Source organism: Pristis pectinata, chromosome 3 (assembly GCF_009764475.1).
Source record: "Pristis pectinata isolate sPriPec2 chromosome 3, sPriPec2.1.pri, whole genome shotgun sequence".
Taxonomy (NCBI): Eukaryota; Metazoa; Chordata; class Chondrichthyes; order Rhinopristiformes; family Pristidae; genus Pristis; species Pristis pectinata.
In genome coordinates this window covers 41,460,936-41,485,156 of record NC_067407.1, presented here as the reverse complement: position 1 = coordinate 41,485,156, position 24,221 = coordinate 41,460,936, and the positions used below count along the sequence as shown (strand labels likewise).

General features: G+C 38.2%; 1 protein-coding gene across 2 annotated transcripts in view; it reads left to right on the top strand.

Moving 5' to 3' along the window:
* The window catches only part of cachd1 (cache domain containing 1), a 126,456-nt gene extending 102,539 nt beyond the window's left edge, over window positions 1-23,917 (top strand). For both annotated transcript variants that reach the window (XM_052012601.1, XM_052012600.1), the window contains exons 15-28: window positions 1,551-1,693; window positions 3,578-3,759; window positions 4,701-4,811; window positions 5,732-5,854; window positions 6,189-6,288; window positions 7,459-7,575; window positions 9,603-9,763; window positions 12,431-12,517; window positions 14,196-14,312; window positions 14,925-15,076; window positions 17,252-17,413; window positions 17,967-18,044; window positions 20,292-20,393; window positions 22,387-23,917. In XM_052012601.1, the coding sequence (XP_051868561.1) occupies window positions 1,551-1,693; window positions 3,578-3,759; window positions 4,701-4,811; window positions 5,732-5,854; window positions 6,189-6,288; window positions 7,459-7,575; window positions 9,603-9,763; window positions 12,431-12,517; window positions 14,196-14,312; window positions 14,925-15,076; window positions 17,252-17,413; window positions 17,967-18,044; window positions 20,292-20,393; window positions 22,387-22,628 (1,877 nt within the window). In that variant the 3' untranslated portion in view covers window positions 22,629-23,917. The remainder of the gene's footprint in view (window positions 1-1,550; window positions 1,694-3,577; window positions 3,760-4,700; window positions 4,812-5,731; window positions 5,855-6,188; window positions 6,289-7,458; window positions 7,576-9,602; window positions 9,764-12,430; window positions 12,518-14,195; window positions 14,313-14,924; window positions 15,077-17,251; window positions 17,414-17,966; window positions 18,045-20,291; window positions 20,394-22,386) is intronic.
* Window positions 23,918-24,221: the final 304 nt, after the last annotated feature.

The following is a 24,221-nucleotide window of genomic DNA, read 5'->3' as shown; positions in this document are numbered from 1 at the left end:
GAAGAGATTAGCATCTCTTAGTGAACGGTGCTAGTAGAGGAAGCTGGATGTAGGAGTGTAACTAATGAGGCAGCCCTTGATTAAGAGGTGTACTGATTTGGTTTATACAAATATCACTTTGATTTTTAATTTTAGATTAAGTAAGTGTTCATTTTGAAAATAATAAGTACTTAAAATGAACTAGAATGCATACTTTAAATATTAAAAAATACCTTAAGCCATGAAAGATGCATCACTCATTATGCCTCTCTCACATATGTTTTCTCTTCCAGCCATGGGTGAAGTAATAATGTTCTTAGTTTAAATTATATGAGCCTTTGGTTTTGCGTGTTGGATGTACCAGAGATGGAAATTGTATAGAGGTCCAGCCAGCTATTTCTCTTCTAAACAGTTTTTGCTGTTTTTTCTAGATTGATAAATATAAAATATGCATGTCTTTTTTTTGTGGTACTTGTTTGAAGGTACAATGCCTGACTAGCCCTTCCAACTTGATGGCACAGGAGGAGGACATGTAGTCTGTCAAATCTGCAAAATCTTTTAAGGACAATCCAGTCAGCCCCACTTCCCAAACAAAGCACACTGCTGGAAGTAGCTGGTCAGAGAGACATGGTCAGTGACTCTGTTTCTCTCTTCATAGATGCTCCCTGACAAGTATTTCCAGCATTCATTTCAGATTCCCAGCACTGCGGTATTTAACTTTTGGATTAGTCCCATTTCCTATAAAACAGCATTTATAGTTAATGCTACCCAAGTGTGCTCCCCAGAGAAGATTGGTCTGGAACAGAGTCATGTAGAACAGGAACTAGAAGGATTCTAATGTGTTCTGTGCAGTTGGTGGGTGCTTTGGTTTTCCTGTGTATTCCTTTAGATATTAGGGCTGTCAATTAATTGCAATTACAAATTAACACTAAAACTTTAACAGCACACATTTTTTAATGGCATATGTTCTTTCTTAAAAAAAAGGACTGAAGATTTTTTTAAAAAAACGAATTCTGCCTTGCAGTACCTTCTGTTGGCCACATTCTGCATTTAATAATAGCTCCCACAGTAACTCTCTCTGCTAAAACCCAAGTTCCCATCGTTGGCCTCCTTCCTACCATCTTGGCCTGTGCCGCCAACTCTCAGTGAATGACCTAAACTGCCTGACTCCTTCTACCATTGGGACTTCGGAGCCAGTTATATTGGTGAAACCAACTACCCATGTAACAATGTGACCATATCCCAACATAAGCTAGAATTTGTAAAGGACAAAATTCATTACAACCATTAATGGGGACAAAATTCATTACAACCAGTTTCACATTCATCATTTTTATTCTTAGTGTGACGTTTTATCTTGGATATAAATTTGATTGGTATCCATTGGGTATGTATTCTGAATATTCAAGCAAACCTTTCTGTTTTAACTTTGTGTCATTATGGCCACCGACAATTGCTGTTGAGTATTGAAAGAATTGTCCCCTCATTAATGCAAAGCCATTATTTTGTCTTTTGAACATGATTAATAGAAGTTTGTTTAATTATAGTGCCCTGATGGGTTTTTTTTGCAGAAAGCCCCACTGTCATGCTATCTGCAGGCAGCTTTTCATCTCCATTTGAGCACCTAAGTCAAGCAGAGACCAAACGCATGGTGGAGCACTACACAGCTTATCTGAGTGACAACACTCGTCTTATCGCCAATCCAGGACTCAAAGTGAGATTTGATTTCTGTAAAATTTGTGCTGTCAACCTAATAAATGTGTTTGACTTTATTTTTCAACTTGCTGAGGACCAAACATTGCCTTGGAGTTGAAAACTCAATTCACAATCAAACAGGATGTCAAGATTGCAAACAGTTTGGTTTAATCTCCTGAGGGCATCATGGGAAAAGGGTGGTGTGAACTGAACTTTTATCACATTTTGCTCATAACATTCTCTTGCTGAATGGGACTGAAACTGTCCAGGTCCTGATCTGAAGCTCAGAGGCAAGTGGTGCAACCATTCTTTCAAATGCCAAAGGTGAAGAGATAATGTTCTGTAGACTGTATTATGTTTAGTTTATTGAGCAGAAATGTAAAATTTGGATCTTATTCCAAAGTGTGGGTGGTTGATAATTTTTTATTGTCAGACGGGAGGTAAATCAGTGACCAGACAGATCACAGTTGTACACAGTGTGCTTCTACAGAACAACAAGGTCTGTGAAACAAGTGACAGGTTTTCCAATAATTATAGTTCTACTTTAGAAAGTGGATAATCTGTCTGTCCTGAAGAGAGATTTCTAATCAAATTTACTGCAAATTGGTGCAAGGTACTCCTTCACAAATGTATTCTTGAGACCTTTTTCACTTTAGCTGTAGGGTTAATGGCCACTTTGCAACTTGCCTCATACCTTCCATGAACTACTTGTGGAGTAGTCATTAATCCTTCATGTATTGCATCAATAGCTACAGCGGGGAGAAAAAGTTAAATAAATAAATGCAGTTTAATGTGTTGTGATTATAGTTCTTGATTTGTGCTTTAATTCAGCCATTACTTTTCTCCAGTGCCTTGCAATTGAAAGTGCTGTCTAGAAATAAAGACCCAATCTGTAATTGAACTGCAGGGTGAAGTGGGTGCGGGATAATATTTCTACCCACTGCTGATCCCTCAGCCATCCAATAGAATGGAAACCCATTCACAACAGGGAGTTTGGAGAGCAGGTGTGAATTAAAACCTGGTTGTTAAGAATATCCTTGCACACCTAAATCTTTTGAAATGTATATATTTTTTTGAAAGCTTTATTTATACGGCACGGTAACAGGCCCTTCTGGCCCAACAAGCCCACGCTGCTCAATTACACCCATGTTAACCTACTAACCCGTACATCTTTGAAACGTGGGTGGAAACTGGAGCACCCAGAGGAAACCCACGCAGTCACAGGGAGAACGTACAAACTCCTTACAAATAGTGGTGGGAATTGAACCCCGATCACTGGCGCTGTAATAGCGTTACACTAACTGCTACGCTACCGTGCCGCCCTTGTGTTGATGGTCAACGAAATTTACATGTTTTCCCTCAATGAGAAAAGATCACCGACATATGTTTGATCTTCCCTGCATTCTCACTGTCTTCAATAATGAGTTCTTGAATTTACTTTTAGCTGACTCTTTCTTCCGAGGATCTCAAAGCTGTTCTTTGTTACTTCCCTCCTCTTTCCTTTTTCTTGTATTCTATATGTTTTAAAACCTAAGCTTGACATCCCCTAATTGCAGTTCTCGATTTACCTCTTTTGTATCCCAGGCTCTCCTCAATCCTTGTGGTATCCAGCATTAAGACCCCTAATCCTTCATTAGGTTTTACAACTTTTAAAGTCAGTTCTTAAAGGGAATCCCTTCAGGTGTTCACGTGTGAAATTAAGCTTATTATCTTTCTTTTGTCTGGATAAATTGGAACTATAAAATCTGCACAGAATCTTTATTTTATATATATGAGGGAAGCTGTCCATGCAATTTTATACAGTCTGATTAAAAAGCGTATTAACAGGATTGATTCACAGCTTTGAAAAGTCTCAGGCATATTTTTAAGAAGCACTGTTCTTTTCCTCTCTGCCTGTGTGTAGTCCTCTGTCAGAAACGAAGTCATGGCTACCAGTCACGTAACAGATGAATGGATGTCACAAATGGAAATCAGCATCCTGAACAGTTACATTGTTCGTCGTTACATAGCAACGCCCAATGGGGTGCTTCGGATTTACCCTGGCTCTCTCATGGATAAAGCATTTGATCCCACCAGGAGACAGTGGTGAGTTTTACAGGATCCACAGGAAGAGTTTTACGAATAGCCTCTAAAGCAAAGCCTCTTCTTAGAAAAATGTTTGTGTCTCACCACAGCGAGGAGAGTCTGTCTGAGCACTGAAGTGATTAATGGTGTTATTTGTGTTCGTATAGTTAACAATTTATTTTGTTGATGTTGCAGCTAAAATTATTTGTTGGTTTATTTGTATTGTTTTGAATTCAGTGATTCCCTTGGTTGCTTGTTTTCCTGCTTGAGCATGCTGCTTTAAAGCTATTGAGTGTATTTCTTCTGCAATTGAGGACATCCTGTGTAGCCCAAGAGTAACAAGCTTTCCTTCAAAATTGGAGTTACTGTTGTATTCAACAAATTGTTTTTAAGGTATTACTTTGACACCACCCCTACTTCCCACTCAAAATTTCTTCCTTTCTCTCACCCAGTATTGCTATTCACCCTGTGAGTTAGCAAGCCTCTTAACTGTGCTGGCAATGCCGCCAAGCTCTCTCGTTAGCTTTACAAGGGGCTCTCCCTTCTCTAGCCCAAACGCTGAGGGTAGTTTTAATGTCCCTGTATTGCTCTTGCAAATGTGCCTGCAGTCAAACCAATATGAGCAAAAGAGAATTCAAAAGTGGATGATTGGTGCGCCAGGGTTTATGACAGCACGTGGTCCTTGTGTCATTGCTTCGCTCAATTTGTTCTGAAGCAAGCTCACACTGAAGCTATTCAGAATCTGCAGGGAAGAAAGCATGGAGAAATATTGCCATTTGGGTGGCTCCTATTCACTTCCCATTGAATGATATCAGTAAAAACCTGGAAGCAGCGTGGTATGGGACAACATAACTGTAGGGAAAATAATCTTTTGCATTTTATTCAAGGGTATCTCCAAACCTTTTGATCATGCCCTGAGAGAGTTCTTTAATTCTGTGAAATTGGACTCTTTTTTTTGCTAGGTATCTCCACGCAATGGCAAATCCAGCTCTGATTACCTTCACTGGCCCATATCTTGATGTTGGAGGAGCTGGTTATGTTGTTACACTCAGCCACACTATTCATTCTTCCAGGTAACGTACAGAGTTTAAGGATCCATCGTGGTGTTAATTTCATCCAGATTTGAAAAACTGTTCATCTGTAAATGGCATTGTTTCAGAATGTACTAGTTGCTGATTGTTGCAGCAGAAAAGATGTGGCAGTATTTTGACAAGAGAGATTGCCCTTCTTCAGAAACTTTATTAGCGTTTTCTTCTTGAGTTTACAACTTGCATGACTGTGGAAACACCAGATTTATTGTTCATTGAAGTTATCCAATATGCTCAGCCACTAGGTGCCTCATGGAGCACAAATGTTTCCCAACACTTAATGCTGGAAAAACTGTAACTCTTGATGTCAATGGAGAGGAGTGGCTGCGAGAAGCTGGGTGTTTGTCTTAGAAAACAGTCAAAGATTTTTTGGCAGCTTGCTTTGTGCCTCACCATATCTTGGGGTTTGTATCTCTGGGAGAGGTGCCAGATGATGAAGATTGAAACAATTCCTTCCAGCAATTTGTCACTGGGGGAATTGCTGAAGGTTAATATGGACCTGGCAGATGGGAGAGCAGTGAGTATTGATGGTCCACTGTTGTTGGGATATTCTGAGATTTTTTAGAACAAACCTTTTCATGAAGGTGGCAACACTTTAATTTTGCTTAAAATTAATTGAGTCAATGATACCTCGGTTACAGCCTCATCAGGTGGATCATTTACTTTTGATGAAAAAGTTAAAAATTCAAGTTGAAGTGTAGCACTATAGTTGGTCATGTTACTGTGCGCATAAAATCTACTTGCCTTATTATCTGGTTATTTCACAATGTATAATGAATATTGGTTTTCGATGGATTTGTCAGAAAATTGAGATAAAATGAAAAGTGGCAAAAAAAAATCCAAGGGGAACTTTAGGTCAGACATTGGTATGTGTCAAAGTATTGTTTTTTAAACTTTCTCCCTAGGACTCTTCTGGCACCAGGACATGCTGTGGCAGTGATGGGTGTGGACTTCACCCTGCGATACTTTTACAAGGTTCTTTTGGATTTGTTACCCATCTGCAATCAAGATGGAGGCAACAAAATCAGGTAATTCCAACCCAGGAATGGTCAACTTAATAACCCAGGATCTTTTAAGGAAGAAAAACAGTAATTTTCCATTTGATCTCATTTTTATTTTAATTAAAAACCATTTTTAGATCTATATAGATATATAGGAGAGATGCATAGATAGGTGGTCTTTCCATTCTAGGTGGAAGATCATCTTCATCTCTTCAGATTGGCACGTTTACGATGTAGGTTTTATTATAATATAACCGATATGTTAAAAGTTGTCTGATGTTTTTTGTAAAATTTTTTTTTTGGTTTGCTACATTTCATTTTACTAAAAATTTCTTTGAACTTGTTTACTTTCTTTCGATAGGTGCTTTATCATGGAGGATAAAGGTTATCTCTTGGCGCATCCAACTCTAATTGACCCCAAAGGCCATGCACCTGTGGAGCAGCAACACATCACCCACAAGGTAATGAAAAAAAACATTTGCATATTTAGCTTTGCAGAGTTTTTTTAAAATACATTAGAACTTCACTGTGAACTGCCATTGCAACTAGTCAATACTTGGTCAATGTAGTGGGTGGTTGACTTATCCCAGTAATTCTTAGGTGACTTGGTGTTTGGGGATTTTGTGGGGGGGAGAAAAAAGCAGGGAAATAATTTATTTGAATTTGTATGACCCCTTCTAGAAAGAGGTAACTGGGCTTCTTTTCATGTTTTGTTGCTGGAGATAAAATATTGGATTGGATCTGATTCTCTGTGGTACCAGAATCAGATGGCTATATTTGAGAGCGTCATTAATGATTGACTATCCAATCTGTCTAATTGATGGGTCCTAGAAAGGACTTAGATGTTCCTAGTGATTTTGAATAATCCAATTTTCTAATTCAGTGTTGCCTAGTGCTTTAGCTACCAGCCAGATTGGAAATCCAGATGAGTTTGTTGCTTTCCTGAGTAATAAATATAGCCATGGAGCACACATTTACAATGCTCATACTTGTAGGCCATGTCCATATGTACTTCAACCTCTTTTATATATTGATAAAATGGTAAGCCTAACAGCTCAGTATGCAATTGATTTTTGTTGATTATTGTGCCCGCTTTTCTTTCTTAAATACTGGTTCATGTTAAATAAATATTCATTTATTTGTGAAATATATGAGGAATATTCCACTGAAATTAATGCATATGGCTAAAACAGTGTCTCCATAGCTGTATCTGTTATTGGACAATGCTGCTCTATCTTTTAAGTGATCCTAGGTGGAAGAGTGCCCTGCGCTGATGACCTTTGTGATTTAAATAGCTAAGCTCCAGCAGTGCCCCTGTGAATAATGAGAGCTAATTAACCCCATCATAATCTATGAGAAATGGAATGTGCCCCTAAAGGATACCATATGCCCATATCAGACAAATGAAAGCATATGTATAAGCAATTTGATTTGGCTACTAACCAGTATGATGAATTTCTGATTCGTAAGAAATAAAATTGTAAGTAATAACAAAACTCTTAATGGTGTAGATGCAATCGTGAAATATAGATCCCTACTTGCTGTGCTGTCAGATAGCTGAAGATCTATACAATTAATTGTGACATGTTCCAGTAGAATTGAAATTAAATGTCGTCTTTATTTTCTATCAGGAACCTCTGGTGGCAAATGACATTCTAAATCATCCCAATTTTGTGAAGAAAAACCTTTGCAACAGTTTCAGTGACAGGACAGTGCAGCGATTCTACAAATTTAACACCAGCATTGTGGTAAGTCTGCTTTTAAACAGCATGGTTTAGAAATTATTCCAAGACTCCAAAGATGCACTTTGTCCAAAGGCATTGCACGTCAGAGCAGAAGTTTCTGAGCCTTACTCTCACTTTAAGGGAAGCCAGGAACAGCTCCCAAGGATAAATAACCCATTCTGGATGATTTTTGAAGCGCCTGGGATGCTGGCAGTAGGTAGGAGCACCCCTTGAATCTCCACACAGATCTGCTTCTCTGCTTGGTCTTTTTAAATGAAATTCGCAATGAAAAATCATGTGCCTTCAGCCCATTGATGTCACAGTGCAGCTTCAGTGGCCTCCATGTGTCTTCACATTGGATGTATGGAGGAGCACACTATAGAAATGTGCTGTGTATGCTCAATATACATAATCACATTTAAAGATCATGGTCCTAATAAAATTCTGTAACCTGGCAAATTGAAGTGTGCTATTTGATAGATACACAAGCCTGGAAATTCTAAATATGCAGGAAGTTGAACTAAATCCATCTGCAATTTTCCAAAATTTGAATGCTATTCATGTGTATGAATTGAAAGCTCTTACCTTAAAGTAAACTTCAAATCTTTCAAACATACAATAGGTGAAGTGATTGTAATGCTGGAACGAGTTCTCTTTCACTGGAACTTTGGATACATAATTAATGTTTACAATGTCAGTTCAGCAGTAAATAGTGCCCGTGATATCAGAGAGAATGCCCTACACATAGTGCCATTTGAACAGTTACCTCCACCTGAGGAGGCAGGTGAGGCCTCCTTTGCTTTCCGCTTGCAAGTGGGATAGTGCACTAACTGCTCAGAACTACTGGATTGAACAGATTAGACTTTTGTGTTTAAATCCAGTGAGTGTGACTTGAACCCACAACGTTCTCACTTCAAGTGACGAATGCTGTACAGAGCCAAGGCAAGATGACTTCAGCCAGTTTGTAACTTTTTGTCATATTGTTTGCCAATAATGAGAATCTTCTTAGCTGAAGAAGAAGAACTAGGGTTGCCAACAGAGCAAGTTCCATAAGAGTATGTAACTACGTTGCTGTTAGCTGCCAGCAAAGTGTCACCTCTGGTGCCATCTTGAGCCATTTTTCTGTTATTCTTGTGAATGTTGTGTACCTGATGCATTGTGCCTATGATACTGCTGCAACTAAATTTATCATTGCACTTGTGCATACGACAAGCTCGAATTTGAAGAGGTGATCTGTGCCAAATGGCTGGTTGTTTTACCGCTGTATCTGCAGCCAAAGAGAAATGTTCCTCATTTTGGCAGGTGATTACTGTAGATAGAGGCTCTTCAGCACAAAAGAAGCTTCAAAGGTAGTTTCTGGGTGCCATTATGTTATCGGCCCTGCATCTCGTATAATAGCGAGCAAAGGAAACATATCACTTCTGGATTTGAGTTTTCAAGTCGCCAGCAAGTCATACACCTACTGTCCACCAAGTGACTGGTACATCCACTAAATGTAACTGACACCTTATTCATGAAACTCTGCTTCACCTCCTTGCACTGTGCTTCAGTACTGACTTAATGAGATGGTGTAATGCACAGGCCATGGCTTACCAGAACAATAAACACCAGGTTTCCTTCACCAGGTTTTGAATGCAGCATTGTCATGTTATTGGTGTGCAAGTTTTCACTTTTTAGTGCCTTTCCATTAGCCTCACAAGTGACGTTTCGATATTCCTTCAAATATTCCCATTCCATTGTTATATTTGCATGCAGTTTTCCACATCGACTTGTGTGTAAAATGCAGCCATTAAGATCTATACCTGAAGGAATATAAGTGAACCAAGTCTGGGATATTGTCTAAAATTTGCCACAAGCTGCTTGGCGTGAATTACACTAGCCACAATAGGGTCCCATGCTCACTTTCTTTTTCATCCAGGAGTGATGAGGATAATTTTAGCTTCCTGATAAGATCACCTGAACCTCCCAATTGAATGCAATAATATGATCTTTGACCCAGTTTAATTGAAAATATTTTTTTTGTGATATTATTGTGCACTTTGTTTTGATAGGGTGATCTGACCAATCTTGTTCATGGTAGCCATTGTTCGAAGTACCGATTGACCAGGATTCCTGGCACCAATGCATTTCTTGGAATTGTCAATGAAACATGTGATGCACTTGCTTTCTGCGCCTGCAGTATGGTGGACAGACTTTGCCTGAACTGTCACAGGTTAGTGATGTGTCACTTAGATGTAACAGAATTTTACATTGATTTCGTAGGTAGGTCAATAAGTTAATAATTTTTATCAGATTCTGTGCAATTCATAATTGAACATAGCTTGGGAATTATGTTGGCAAAAAATGGAAATGAACATTATCCAAAATATTAAAATTCTACAAAAACAAACTTAATCTGTATATGCAATAGAAAGATAAGTTAAATGAGGTTCTCTGAAATGATTTGCCAACTTTATATTATCTGTATTTTAAATGCAAACAATTTTAGAAATCTCCAACTATTTTAGTAAAATGACCTTCACTGAACAGGCTTGTGCAGCAAATTTCACGAAAATATTGTCACTGTGTTAATAATCTCTGGATGCAATTTCTATAAGCCATAGATCCTCCAAAAGTTCATTAATGCATCAAATTTATGGACTGTTTTTGGGATGATTTCTGAGCTTTTGCAAGGGACACAGTTATCCAACACAGTCGATTTCAGAATCGTATTATAACAATAATTAAAATGTTTAGCATGTCATCTTGGGGGGCCTCAATGAACAGGCATGTGCAACACATTTCTGGCAAACAATGTTATTACGTTAATAATTTTTGGGTGCAAAATGCTCTGTATTGAGAACTAATAAGAAATATCTAACCTTAATATTCACCACCACATTTACATACCCGTCAAGTCCAACAGGTTGCCCATTTCTCTTGCAATAAATCTGTGGAGCAATAAAAATCTGGGGGATCACTCCCACCTGCAGCCGACCCAGCCCAGAGCCTGGATTCTCATTGCTGTTCCCCTTCTCATCATTCTCATCCCCAGATCCCCCATCCTTCCTCCTCCTCTATCCCCTGTTCTGCTCATAATGCTCTTTCTCTACCCTCTACTCCTCCTCCCAGGCAAACTTTCTCCACATCCTATTCAAACATGTTGTTAGCCCATTATTATTTAACCATGCACAACAAAGTCAAGAAGGAATTGTTTAATCACACAACATCCAAGTTAATAATGTTCAAGATTGTGTGTATGTTGTTACATTTTAAATTGCAGAATAAATAATGAACACAAATATTTGTTTGGAAATATCAGTAAATTGATTGGAATTCTGTACTTTTACTTTCTTGTTTTATGCCATGATTTTTTTTGATCTTATTTCAAATTTCTTATGCCTTTGTAGCTTTCCTTGTATGTTTAAAAGCTCACTTCCAAGGGTTGCTCAGTAAAGGTTGGTAGATGTGCAATTGACAGGAGGAAGGCTTGTTTCAAAAAAAAGTTAGTGCCCGTCATTGAAATTGAGCAAAGGCCAAAAATTTGTGTATTGAACGGTGTTTGATTGTGGTTTTCTGTCTAATGTTATACATTGCTTTTCCCCATTGCAACCATTCTTTTTTAAAAAGTGATCCTTCCTTGGGGCAGGACTTCTTTTCACTGCTTTTATCCCAGTGTGTAGGGATAAGGCTGTTTATTTTCTTCGGGTAGATAGCCTAGCTTTACAGAGGTATCAAGTCACTTCTGGAAGTGAAGATTGGAGTTAATTTTATCCAATAAATAATAGAACAACAATGGTCCTTCCTGAAATGCTTTGGTCCTTTAATTATTTATGCCATTTAGAAAGTTCAAATTCCCAGATGGAGAGGAAGGGGGTGGGAGAGGGGAGGGAAGATAGAGACGGTTGGCACTGTGTTGCACTTAATAGAGCTTCTGCCTCACAGCTCCAGTGACTTGGGTTCAGTCCCAACCTCCTTTTTCTGTGAGGAGTCTGAATGTTACGTTTGTGACTGCGTGGATTTCCTCCCACATCCCAAAGATGTGAGGATTGGTGGGTTCATTGGCCACTGTGTATTGTCCCTAATGTAGCTGGGTAATAGAATTGTTGGGAATGTGAGGAGAATAGGTTAGAGGGAAAATTATTGAGGGAATGGGATTGCTCTGAGGTAGCATAGAATCGATTGGCTGAATAGCCTCCTTGTCTGTCATTGTGAAATATGAAATTTCCCAACTACATTTGGTGGGCATGGAATCCTTTAATGGATGCAAAAGTAGTTGAGTTCTCTGGAAAACCTCCATCTATAACTCAATGTAAATGCTGAGCACTGAGGAATATTTCGAGGCACAGATTACTATCTTCACCTTCAGCACCTTTTTACAAGACAGACTATAAGGAAACTTGTTGGATTTGAGTTGCACCATAAATTGTGGGATGCCGCACCTTTTCAACCCTATCCGGCCCCCAGAACTTGGATCCATTGGGTTTTGCTATGCGCTGTTTCAAACTGCAGTTTAAATTTATCATCCCCATTGGGGAAATATTCTTTACTGCAGCGCAAATCCTGTGTTTTTACACTCTGGTTTAGACTCCAAATGGTAACACAATGTTTTATGGCTTTTTATAATAATGGGACAACAGCGATGTAGCACTTAAGAATATTATTCAGCAAGTGAGTAATCTTCTCTGAACCAATCACTGATGTTAAATTCAGTAAATTGCTTTGGAGGAATTTGTCCAGGATATTGGGCAGATTTTGGGGGTGAGGAGAAGTGTTGTCATAATTAAAAGGAAGTGTTTTATTTTTCCATTGGTCACAAGAAACAAGTGTACCTATTCAAAAAGTTGTTGAGAGGCTGACAATTATATTCTCTTGTAACTTGTTCCTTGTTTTTATTTAGAATGGAACAAAATGAATGTGAGTGCCCCTGTGAGTGCCCCCTGGAGGTGAACGAATGTACTGGCAACCTGACCAATGCTGAAAGCAGGCAAGATTTCTCCTAAATTATTTTTTTTAAGTGGAATTGCCTTAGTAAAATGATTGGGTGATAGCATAGTTTTCTCATTGGTTTGTAACTGTTTTTAAACAAAGTCTACCATTTTGCTGTTTTTCATTCCCCTGCTTTTCCCAGTCGCCAATTAAGTGGCTGAGAGTTTTGAAAGTGCTGATCTAGGAGTTGTACTTTAATGAAAGGACAAAATAATTAAGCTTCTTTAAATAGTAAATATCAGAACAATTCTGTAGGTATTTTCAGTATCCTGTGTAGTTCAGAGATACATTTGGCAAAGATGATTTCATCGTTGACATCAACATAGCAGTTGACCGAGCTTGGTATCAGAAACTGTGATAGAATTGGCCAATAGGTGTCAAGAGGAAGGCACTCCAGGTACTGGACTTACACCTGGATGATGAAAGATAGTTGTGGTTGTTGAGGTTAATCCTTCCAACTACAGGAGTTCCTCGAGACAGCATCTTGAGCTACTTCATAAATGATATTCCTTCCTCATTAATGTCAGAACTGGGGATGTTCACTGATGGTTGCACAAGATTTGATTCCATTCACAACTTTTCAGCAAGTAAAGCAGTGTGTGCCTGCATTCAGCAAGACCTAAGTAACATTCAGATATAAACTGATAAGCAGCAAGTACCATTTGTGCTACAAAAGTGCCAGCCAACAATAGAGTTTAATCAACTATTTTTGCCACTCAATGGCATTACCATTTGGAATCTCGCACCAGCACCATCATGCAGATCACTGTTGACCAGAAACTCAATTGGACCAGCCACAAATAGCATGGCTACAAGAGCAGGTCAGAGGCTAGGTATCCGGCAGTGAGTGACTTGCCTCCTGATACACAAGTTTTCCATTTTCTACGAGGCACAAGTTAAGAGAGTCATGGAATACTTTCCATTTGCCTGGATTAGGGCAGTTCTAACAACATGTGAAGCTTAACACCATCCAAAACAAAGTAACACAATTAGTACCTCATCCACCACCCTAAACATTCACTCTCTCTGTCACCAGTTCACTGGTTGTAGAGTGTACCATCTACAAAATACATTGCAGTTACTTGCCTAGGTTACTCTGACAGTCGCTCCCAAACTCTACCAATAAGAAGCACAAGGACAGCCAGAGCATGGGAGAACCAGCATCCGCACAGTTCCCTCAAGTTGCATCCCATGCTGACTTGGCAAAGCCCAAGTCCTGATAGATAAATAAAAACAACATTGTCCTCTTCTACCTTAGTTGGATTCACCTTCAGGAACATTGGTTGTAATTTGAGTTGTGTAGGCTGCTACTATAGGTTCAGGAACCTTGTGTTGGAGAGAAACAAAGTTCAAGAGGGAGTTTTGCTCCTGATGACCATTAATGTCCATTTATGTGTTAAGCACAAGGTTGGATTCTGTTTGTCTGTTCTCTTTGATGGAATAGCTTGTCAAAATACATTGCATAGTTCACTCATGAAGAAGAAAGTGTTAGCTCAGGTGCCAGAATGCTGCTGAGACATGCGGAACAATACATTGGCAAGAAATCTGCACCTCCAGTACAGATGGGGAGCAATGAGTGGTGGTGGAGGGGGTGGGAAATAATATTTTAAGTACTAAGTAGTATGACTACAAATGCTTGTATTGTGTATAATTGACTTCGCTTTCTAATAAAACAGGAATCCAAGTTGTGAAGTCCACCAGGAGCCACTGACTCTTGCTGTCTTTGACCCCAGTCTGCAAGAAACCCTCCCACAGTGCATTAACACCAGATGCAGCCAAAGGACATTGAGCGGGTAACCCCAGTTTACAGCACATACGTAAATCTGCAGCCTAGAAATGTGCCAAGCTGTCACTTTTTTCCCCTATTTGAAATAGAGGTCACAGGCATAGATTTATTCTTTTACTGTTGATCATTAACAAAACTAAAAGACAAAAATAGAGTTGTAAGAAGTCAAGATTATTTTTTCATTAATTTTTGACTTTCAGTCATTTGCATGTTTTCTTGTTCTGTCAATATCCAAACCAATTCCTTAGTATTAGTTACTGGCTTTTGGTGCAAGGACAATCGCTAGTGGAACCCACACTTAACTGAGGCTTTGCGCTCACCTATATGACCTTGGGCAGGAGAGCAGATGAGGTAAACCTCTGTCCCAATCTATTGAGGAGGAAAACAGCAAAATCAGATTGCTAACCTGTCAGCTTTCCCTGACAGCAGTGGGTAAGGGAAGTATGAAGCTGAGGATTCCCATCATCAAAACTGGGTAGAAACGATGAAGTTCACAAAAGATTATTGGTTGTTGAGTGAGGTATTGGTGCCTTCAAAGTCATCAACCACGAAAGAGCAATGGAAATGTGTAAGTCTGGCTGCTACTGGCGAATGACTGGCTCTTTTCTTTCTATTCCAGTGATTGTTTTGGCGTTTTAGACTGCGAATGGTGTATGGTGGATAGTGATGGAAAAACACATCTGGATGAGCCGTACTGTGCATCCCAGAAAGAATGCTTTGGAGGAATTGTAGGAGCTAAGAGTCCCTATATAGATGACATGCCTGCCTTGGGTAAGGATGATGCATGAATGGAAGGGCAGTGGTGGGCCCTGTTACATGATGCATCCTTTACTATTCTTGAAATGCTGAATGCTAATTTATAAAATGATAACTAAAAAGTACAATGTCAAGGCACTCTTTTTGTGGAGATTTGTCAGGAGATAAATTAGCAGCTAAAACTATATCATTTTAGTTGCAAGCAGTGGCATTTTCTAAGGATTGTACCTGTTCCCCAATCCTCATTTCATGTTGTTAGAAAGTTGCCTGCAACAATTGGTTTTCACATTTGAATGAAGTTGGGTTGTGTGAACCATGAACAGCTAAGGTGACAGGCAGCTCCTTTTGAGTTTGGACATGTGTAAATGCTTTTACATTTGTCTGGCCTGCATTCTTGTTTCCAAGAATGTAAATAATTGAATTATTTACTGCTTAAGTTTCTAGATATGAATTTTATTCCCCTCTTGTCTCCTTTTTCTTATGTTAACAAATTAAAACGGCTGCCATCTTCTTTACTGTTTCCTTTTCATAGATAGTTTAACATTTATTTTCTACTTTTTATTTTCTCATTTGTTGGCTAATCTATAGCTGGCCCATGTGCTTTTTCATTCTGAGATGCATCCTCAGTTAAACATTTGTGTTACCCTATTTTCAGTATATGAATCTGCTAAAGGCCTTGTTGTGCCTACTGAATTGTGCTTATTCATTAACCTAGTTCAGTGCAAAGGCTATTCTCACAGCATTCAAAGTCTCATTCTGTTGCCCTGAAGGCAAATAATTGAAACCTACTTTTTCCTGTTAAGGCCCTTTGTTTCAGTCACTTCACAAGTATGGGCATTTGAAGCCATATGTCTGAGTGCATTGCCAAGTGGAAATTTGAAGTCTTGGCTTGTTAAAGGGGCTTAAAGACTCCATTGAACATGGAGCTATTCAATCCATAATCTATGTTGCAGTCAACAGCATTGCTCACCTGTTGCTGCACTGGTTCAGTGAGCAGACCCACTGAGTTACCTGTCACTAGAAACTTTCCTGCCCAAATTAGTTCTACTTTTTGCAAATATTTATAGTTATTGAAAAATGAAATTCTCATTTTAAATGAAAGATTTCAATAAAATCTTTACCAGGGAACAAAGGCAATTCCATTTACAGAGTAGTGCATGCTGTTTCAATCTGCAAATTCGTGCATGTATTGTACCACCCTCCATCTGCTTGAATCCAATGTCAGTGAGTTATCTTTTAAATCACAATTTAATTAAATTAGTTGGCCTGTCAGAGGAAAGTTGTATAATTTCAAAACAAGTTGCCCAGTATGTCATCTATCATACCCCAGAATGTTGCTTTTTTTTTGGAACTTGTGATCCTCGTGTGTCAAAATGAGCCACCTCCGAACCATACTCATTTGTAATTTCCATTTGCTGGGTGACAAGAAAACTTTGCCAACCATTCAAAGTGAATATTGCAGCACGTAGCTCAGTCCAAGGTGATCACATGCTTGCTCTGGGTGAAACGGTGAAAAAATATTCTGATATCAGTTTGTGGTTCACGAGCAGCAGTTGGCTGGTACGTTGATAACACTGTAGCTCAGCCAGAATTCATTAAATACTGATTTGGCAACAGGCCCAGCAGTGGACTATATTATTACTGTTACCTCCCAGGATTAATCCTTAGGGCAGACTGGAAGTTATTTTGTATTGCTCATATGTGATTGGTCTGTGCCAAGTGCATGCCGACCACAATGTATCCAACAAATGAATGATCTTTGAATTTTACTTCACATTTTTCTGTGACCCTAAAAAGTGAAGGTCAAGCAAATTCCCAACTAAGCCAAACCTGGTCTAGTCTTTAGCTATTTTCAGAAAGTGGGCTTTCAACATCATTCTGCAGCTGTATTCAGGGTGGATACTTAGAACCATTGATCTCCAAGTGCTCTCTTCAGTCTGTGGGCCACCACATCTTTCACTGACTCTTTTCACTCTAATCATCTGGAGGTCTTACTTCTCCTCGCTCATCGCCAGTGACAAAAGGTAATGTCTGCTGTCCTGGAGTTCCTTTACTGGGACAAAATAGCTGACTGTATTCTGTGTTCGGGCTCCATTTAGTTGAAATATCAAAGCTGTTATACATATTGGAACCTTGGGACAGGCACTGAACCAAGTAACCTTCTGATCATTTCTCCTTTTCAAATTATAGGAGATGAGGTTGTAGCATTGAACATGATCAAAAGTGCCCCAGTTGGGCCTGTGGCTGGTGGGATCATGGGGTGCATCATGGTACTTGTTCTGGCTGTGTATGCTTACCGACACCAGATCCACAGGAGAAGTCACCAGCACATGTCTCCTCTTGCAGCACAAGGTGAGAATTTTAGCCTTTCCAAGTTTGCAGAGCAAGTGTATGGTTTGATATGCATTAACAGGGATATTTGATCTAATGGATGGAATGACTTTTTACTGAGAAGGGATGGGAAGGATTACTTGGCTTGTTTGACTCCAATCAAAGGAGGACAATGTTCCGATTTACCATATTTGATGTCTTCTGGAATTCATTTGTTCCCCAATGGCAACAGCACTCCCTGGTAAACTTCTGAGTCATGAAGATTAAAGGGCCCCAACTTTAAGTTTATTTTCTGACTGTTGCCAATCTCTTGATAGTGACAAAGTTCTCAGTGCAACAATAAAATTTCCTGATTATTCTAGCAATATGACTGCTACATTATAAATTCTTCTATTTTGTTGTTATGTCTTAAACTCCCTTTGATTTGACACTGCTTCCAGAATGGAATTAATGTTGTGAAGATATTTTTCCTTCCTATGTGAAAGGATAAAAATTGATAGAAACTGATGAACAAATATACACAAGCTTTTAAAAACAAAAGGTTGCAACTAAAACTTTTTTCTGTATACAAAAGAGATGTCTGTCCGAATGTCCAACCTGGAAAATGACCGTGATGAGAGGGATGAAGACAGTCATGAGGACAGAGGAATCAGTAAGTATTGCCTACAGTGAAAATAAAAAGAAAACTGGATTCTTAAAACCTTTATTTGTTGAGTGAATTGCCCCAGTCATTCAAAGTTTAACATTTTGGAAGGTCATTAGGTAAAGCTTCCTTTTAACAACTATTGTTCAGGAGATGAACAGAAGATGAGAAAATGCTGCCTGGTGATTCTGACAACTACTCCACTCCATATGATGCTGAGTGACATAAAACAGGAAGCTTGAAGGGTCCTTTCTGATCAGTGTAGTGTCATCTGAGGTGGTAAAAGATGTCTTGTCCCTAGCAAAGCATGGGGAAAGAAATCAGCTAGGAATCCCACTCTTGTTGATCTTGAAACCTGTATACGTAGGATTTGGGTATGGACAGAATATTTTTTTTCCTGATGCAGTGGTTCGAGTAAAGGCACAGTAATTATGCAAGGTTCAGAACATCACCAAATATTCATGTTTGTGTATCTTCACGTGAGTTAGAAAAGAAGAAAGCCTTGAAAGATCCTTAATAATTATGGCATCTCCCTACCAGTGACAACAGGAAAACTGGCCCCATTTTCCTTTCTTAAACAGTGGGAATGTATTTGCTACCTTCCAATTTCAGGAATTGGAGTAGAGGAGATCTCTAAGCTTGAAACATAAGATCTTCCAATTCTGCAGGCGCCTTGATTGTTCATAATATCCCTGTGTCTTGAAGAAAGATGCAAAAGATTCTTTAATCCATATTTCTTTTGTCTCTGCCTCTGACAGACTTGAATTTAGTTTTCCGAATCTCTTTTCCATTGAAAACATTTTTATTTTTATCCCTCTTCATCAATTTCCTGTTCAAACTTTGCTGATTTTTAAAACCCTTTCACACCACAGCGTTACAAGTTATTTAATTTAATGATGTCCATAACTGCTGTGATTCTACTTTCCTGTGAAGACTTTAACCCACTAGGGAATGTATATTCACAGAGAATAATAGATATTTTAAAACATGTTTGCCACTGTTTATCAAAAGTGCTATCTTTTAATCTAATTTCCCGATCCACTTCAGCCAACATCAACTTGTTTCTTTGTAATTGTCTTTGTTAAAATTTAAGACCTGAGTTTCATTCTCAAAGTCAGTGTGAAGTTCTGCAATGCCAGTTTAAAATTAATCTGGTCCTTGGTTAGTTCATTGACAGAACCCTGTAACATGATTTGGCAAGACTTCGACATGAAGAATTTCCACTTGTGGTAATAATGTTTGTATGAGAACATTGAATGTGTACCCAATTGTGAGCTGCTAGTTTCAGAAGAGAAGGGGTAATTGTTGTTTTGATCATATCATATCACAGTGACTTTTGTTTTGGGGTCTTGCAATCATGGTTTACACTTTTGAAGTGTGAACATTGCCCAAGTAGGGTTGTTTGGTAATAATTACATTATGTTAGATCTGGGCCAGTTCTTCCATTTCTTCTAACTCAGCAAATTTCTGCCTTCTGAAGTTGATCATTTGTTTAGAAACAAAAGTATTGTATTCTAATAATTACCAGCTATGCTTGTGAGTTTAAGGCCACGATGGTGCTTGTATTCTTAAATAAAAGATTGGAAACAAATATTCTCAGCAGTAGATGACTAATATCTAACATGCATTATCTACATAATATGATGGCCTGTTTTCTGATTAACATGAAAAATTGATCTGGAATTGTAGTGTTGAAGCACAAGCCACAATATTAGGTAACTGTATCTATTAGGAAAACAAATAAAATATGTCAAACAAAAGCAAAGAAAGATGGTAATAGAGAAATGGAAAAATGGTGTGAGTTTTTAAAAAAAACTCAAAGCAGCTAATCTAAAAATGAAAGTTCAATATGAATGTGCTATGTCGTTACCACTCTCTTATTCATAACCAAGGTTGTGGGTTGTCTTAGCTCAGTTCCTGAGATGCCTTAACAGTTTCCTCCCACTGTCTGTCTGCAGGGGATGGGGGGGGTGGGGGCGATGGGGGCAGGCGGTGTTCACTGGGTCTGGGACTGTACTCAGGTGGAGAACTAAGTCTCCATTGCCTCTGGAATTGAACTGAAAACAGGTGAGTGGGTTATAGAATACCAGTACAAATACCTGCTCAGTTTCCCTTTCCTCCTCTTCTTATTTCCCTAGCCCTGCCCCCACCCCATGCACTGCATGCACTTGAAATTCTAAATTCATAATTATTTAGAAATATACATACAGAAGAATTGAAAACTGGATCTTCTTAATTGTTTTATCTTTTGAACAGTAAGTAACACAAGATTTATAGCAGCTGTAATTGAAAGACATGCACACAGTCCAGAACGCAGACGGCGATACTGGGGAAGATCGGGAACAGAGAGCGATCATGGTAAGATCAATGGTCTCACATGTCACTCAATGGGGAAAGAAAGCGTTATTCACGTCTGAGCAACAGTTAACATTTCAGAAATTAGAAAATGATGTTGTTTTTGTCTGAAAGGAACTGCTCCTATCTGTGTGGGCTGTTATTGATGTGGAACTTCAGTCAAAACTAGAAATGAATTATCTTCCAATAGATGAAAGAATGTCCAGAAAAATTCATGGGAGATAAACATCTCTTGAACTGCTGCTTCTTTACTTTAACACCTCAACATTTTTTTGGTGTAATATTTCCAAAAATATTCTGTGGGTCTTTTGTTTATATAGTATTGAAACACTGTCCAGAGCGCCCTTGAATAGGTTCTGTTGTAGCAACATGAGTTTGACAGTGTTTAGTTTTCTTAGGCTAGGCTTCTGAGTGTATAAGAAACCTGTGCTTAAAATGAACAAATACTTCAAGATGTTGCTTGAGTTAAAAGAAAAGATAAACTTTATAATTCTTCTTTTGATGCATGTGGTAAGTGCATCATTTCAACATTTTATAAACCAGGAAATTACAATGATTTTAGTGAATTAGAGGCTCCGTTGGCTTGGTGCATTTTTTTTAAACTTTCAATTATAATTCTTCATCCTCAATGTTCTCCATTTTCCCACTGACAGTGTAAAATAACAGAATGCATACCAAGTCATCAAGGGAGCCTACCTTTTTTTAAAAATGACTGTTCATAACTAACAGTTATCTAATAGTTAACAATAGCATAGTATCCCAAAGAGCTTCATATATGCTTGCAAACAACATCCAGCCTGTGATCAGTGTTCCTTCTGTGGGCTCATTCGCATTCTACTGCTGCTGGCCAGCAATGCAGAGCGTTGTAATAGTATACATAAAATATAAGATATTCTGGTTCAGTGACATTGCACAGTTTACAAGTGATTGACTCCCAGAGTTCTGTAGTTTGATGTATCATGAAGTTGGTCAAATTGAGTCAGCAATATTTTCTCTGCTTCAACTTCACATCCAGTGTGGTATATCTGATGAATGCAAAACAAAGTACTGTCTGGAAACCTAAGAATCTACTTTTTAATCTTTAACTTTTAACAAGTCTGCTAATGTTAACTATCACTGGATTTGGATGAACAAGGTTATTTGTGGAATTAGCAGTATAACTGATCTGTCAGACCGGTTCTGCTGAAAACTGGTGTTCATGTCAAACAGACACACCTATGGTGTAACAAAGCATTTGAAATGCAGCGCTTCCACATGTTTTCACAGTTGTGTATTTTGGGATAAATCTGCCCAGTTATTGTGCAATTCGTGTAACTTTAAAATTTATTAAATTGATTTACATAGAGAATCAGAACTCTTGTTGGCTCAGTCAGCACCCTGAAAATGCCGAGAGGATTAAATTTATCTAACGAGAGAACAGATTCAGTCCAAATAGAACCTGTTCAATCCAGAGTACTGTTGTTAAAATGCTCTTTGATTTGTTGCCTTGAACAAGGTACAGTTTTGCAAAGATCTTAAAATGGAGGTGAATTGATAAATATTCAACTTGAGTAGTGCAGTCCTCAGCCACACAGATTCCCTGCCAATATTTACTTTTCTTATTTCTGTTAAAATGCACTGCATTTGATGTTAGGTTTCCTGCTGCAAAACACCTTTAATGATCAAAGTGTCTGAGGTGTTTATAATACAGACAATGAAGAAGCTATTGTACCATTTCTTTAGCTACGGCTTTTGATGTGGTTGGACGTTCAATTGTCAGCAATAAAGCTTTAAAGAAATTTGCCTGACTGACATGCAGAGAGAAGGTAGAGTTTGGACATGAGTCACAGCTAAAAGTGAAACCTGTTTCTTTCAAACCACTAATAAACATTTTCAGTTTTATAAATAGTAAAGCTAGGGCATACAATAGTTGGAAAAATAAACTTACATTATTGTGGTTTCTGTAACTGATGTATTTAAAAAAAAAATAATTTTGTGAACTTGCAATCATCTACAGGATACAGTACCATGAGTCCTCAAGAGGACAGTGAAAACCCACCATGTAATAATGACCCATTATCTGCTGGAGTGGATGTTGGGAATCATGAGGAAGATTTAGAGCTGGACACTCCGCCTCAGACTGCTGCTTTGTTAAGTCACAAATTCCACCATTACCGCCTTCACCACCATCCCTCCCTCCATCATAGCCATCACCTACAAGCTGCAGTTACAGTCCACACAGTGGATGCAGAATGCTGAACCATTTATCCTCCCCATGCAATGGAAGCTACAATCAAAAGGAATTGCAACAACTTTTGTTTTAATCATCAGTCTTTGAGTCAAATGGGGAAAACTTTTGGATTTTTAAGGGATCCTGAAAACCATCGAAACAACTCATTTGGGAATTGTAAGTGTTAACAATACATCGCAGATTTTTTTAAATAAAGGATTATTTTTCTACTATTTATTGAACCTTTTAACAAAAACAGACCATGGGAAGCAGTTTAAAAAAAACTAATTGTGCTCTTCCTGACGATGGATGGCATCCTGGATTAAGAATGAACAAAGCTACATCGATAATGATTAAGAATTAATTATATCTGAATCAAAAACTGAAGTTTGTAAACACTTTGTGTTTAGTTTGTGTTTGATTGCATGAGCTCCACAAACTTTTTCAGAATAGTGTTATTACTAACTTTTTGTTGAGGGCCACAGTCTCAACCAGCATCTTACTTCAGGATCACTCGAAGACATCAAGAGTTGATGGAATGCAGTTGTGCAAATCTGATTATACCATATAGTGAGCACCTAATTTTGATCATGCTACTCAGTAAGCTAATTGGAGGACAGGTACTTTACCTGCAAGGAATAAAATAACTCATTTGGCTCAATGTTTCTATTACAGTAAGCAGTTCTCACTTATAAAATCTGGGATATTCCTGCCTCTTACTAAAACTCCAAGTCACCTTTTGTTGTAGCAAAGTAATAGGAATTCTCATCATGATTTGTAGTTTACATTTGGGCAGACTGTGTTTGGAGTACGAAAGGTATCAGGGCTCACAGGTAAGGACAAATGGCCACCTGGCAATTTTATGAGCACTACCATGAGTAAAGCAGTAATTGATATATCGTACTTATTGCTGTTGTCTTAAAGTGGTAACGTTATGAGACCAGACTGGAGGGAGATTTTGTAACGGAATGTTAGTGTTAAATACTTGTGGTGCAGTGGAAAGTTTTGAAATATCAGAGTTTTCAAATGATTTCACTGTTCTGAGCTGAAGTTAGTTGTCAAAAAGCATGACCTGAAGAGCAATTGATGCTGCAAAAGTTTTTTTTAATAACTGTGTCCTCTATAGATTAATCTCTAGTGATCTTTGCTCTTTCAGTCAGTTATGATCTTACATGTAATATTAAAAAAAATCCTCTGAAATTGCTGCTGATAATTACATGAAGTTTAGGGGAGGGGAGGATACATGATTAATGTACAGTTCACATACTCTCCAACCAGATCTCCCTAAGAAAATTGTTTAATGAAATTGTAAAGTTGTTTTTTTTATTTTTATGGTTACAGTTGATTAAAATTTTAATTATTTGTATTCCTGTTTTTAAACTGTAAAGTCTTTTTATTAAATAAAATCTTAAAATAGATTTTGCATGTGTGAAGGATATATAATTCAATTATAAAATTAAAGGAGTGCAACTTCAGAGGTATTTAGCATGTTTTTGTTCATAAGGCTATGTTACACTTTGAAGTGATTTGCACGAGTAAGTTGTAAAATGAAACTAATTTCCGTAGGCAAGACTTTGCCAAAGACTCTACCAAAATAGTGATCATTCAATGCGAGTATGCTG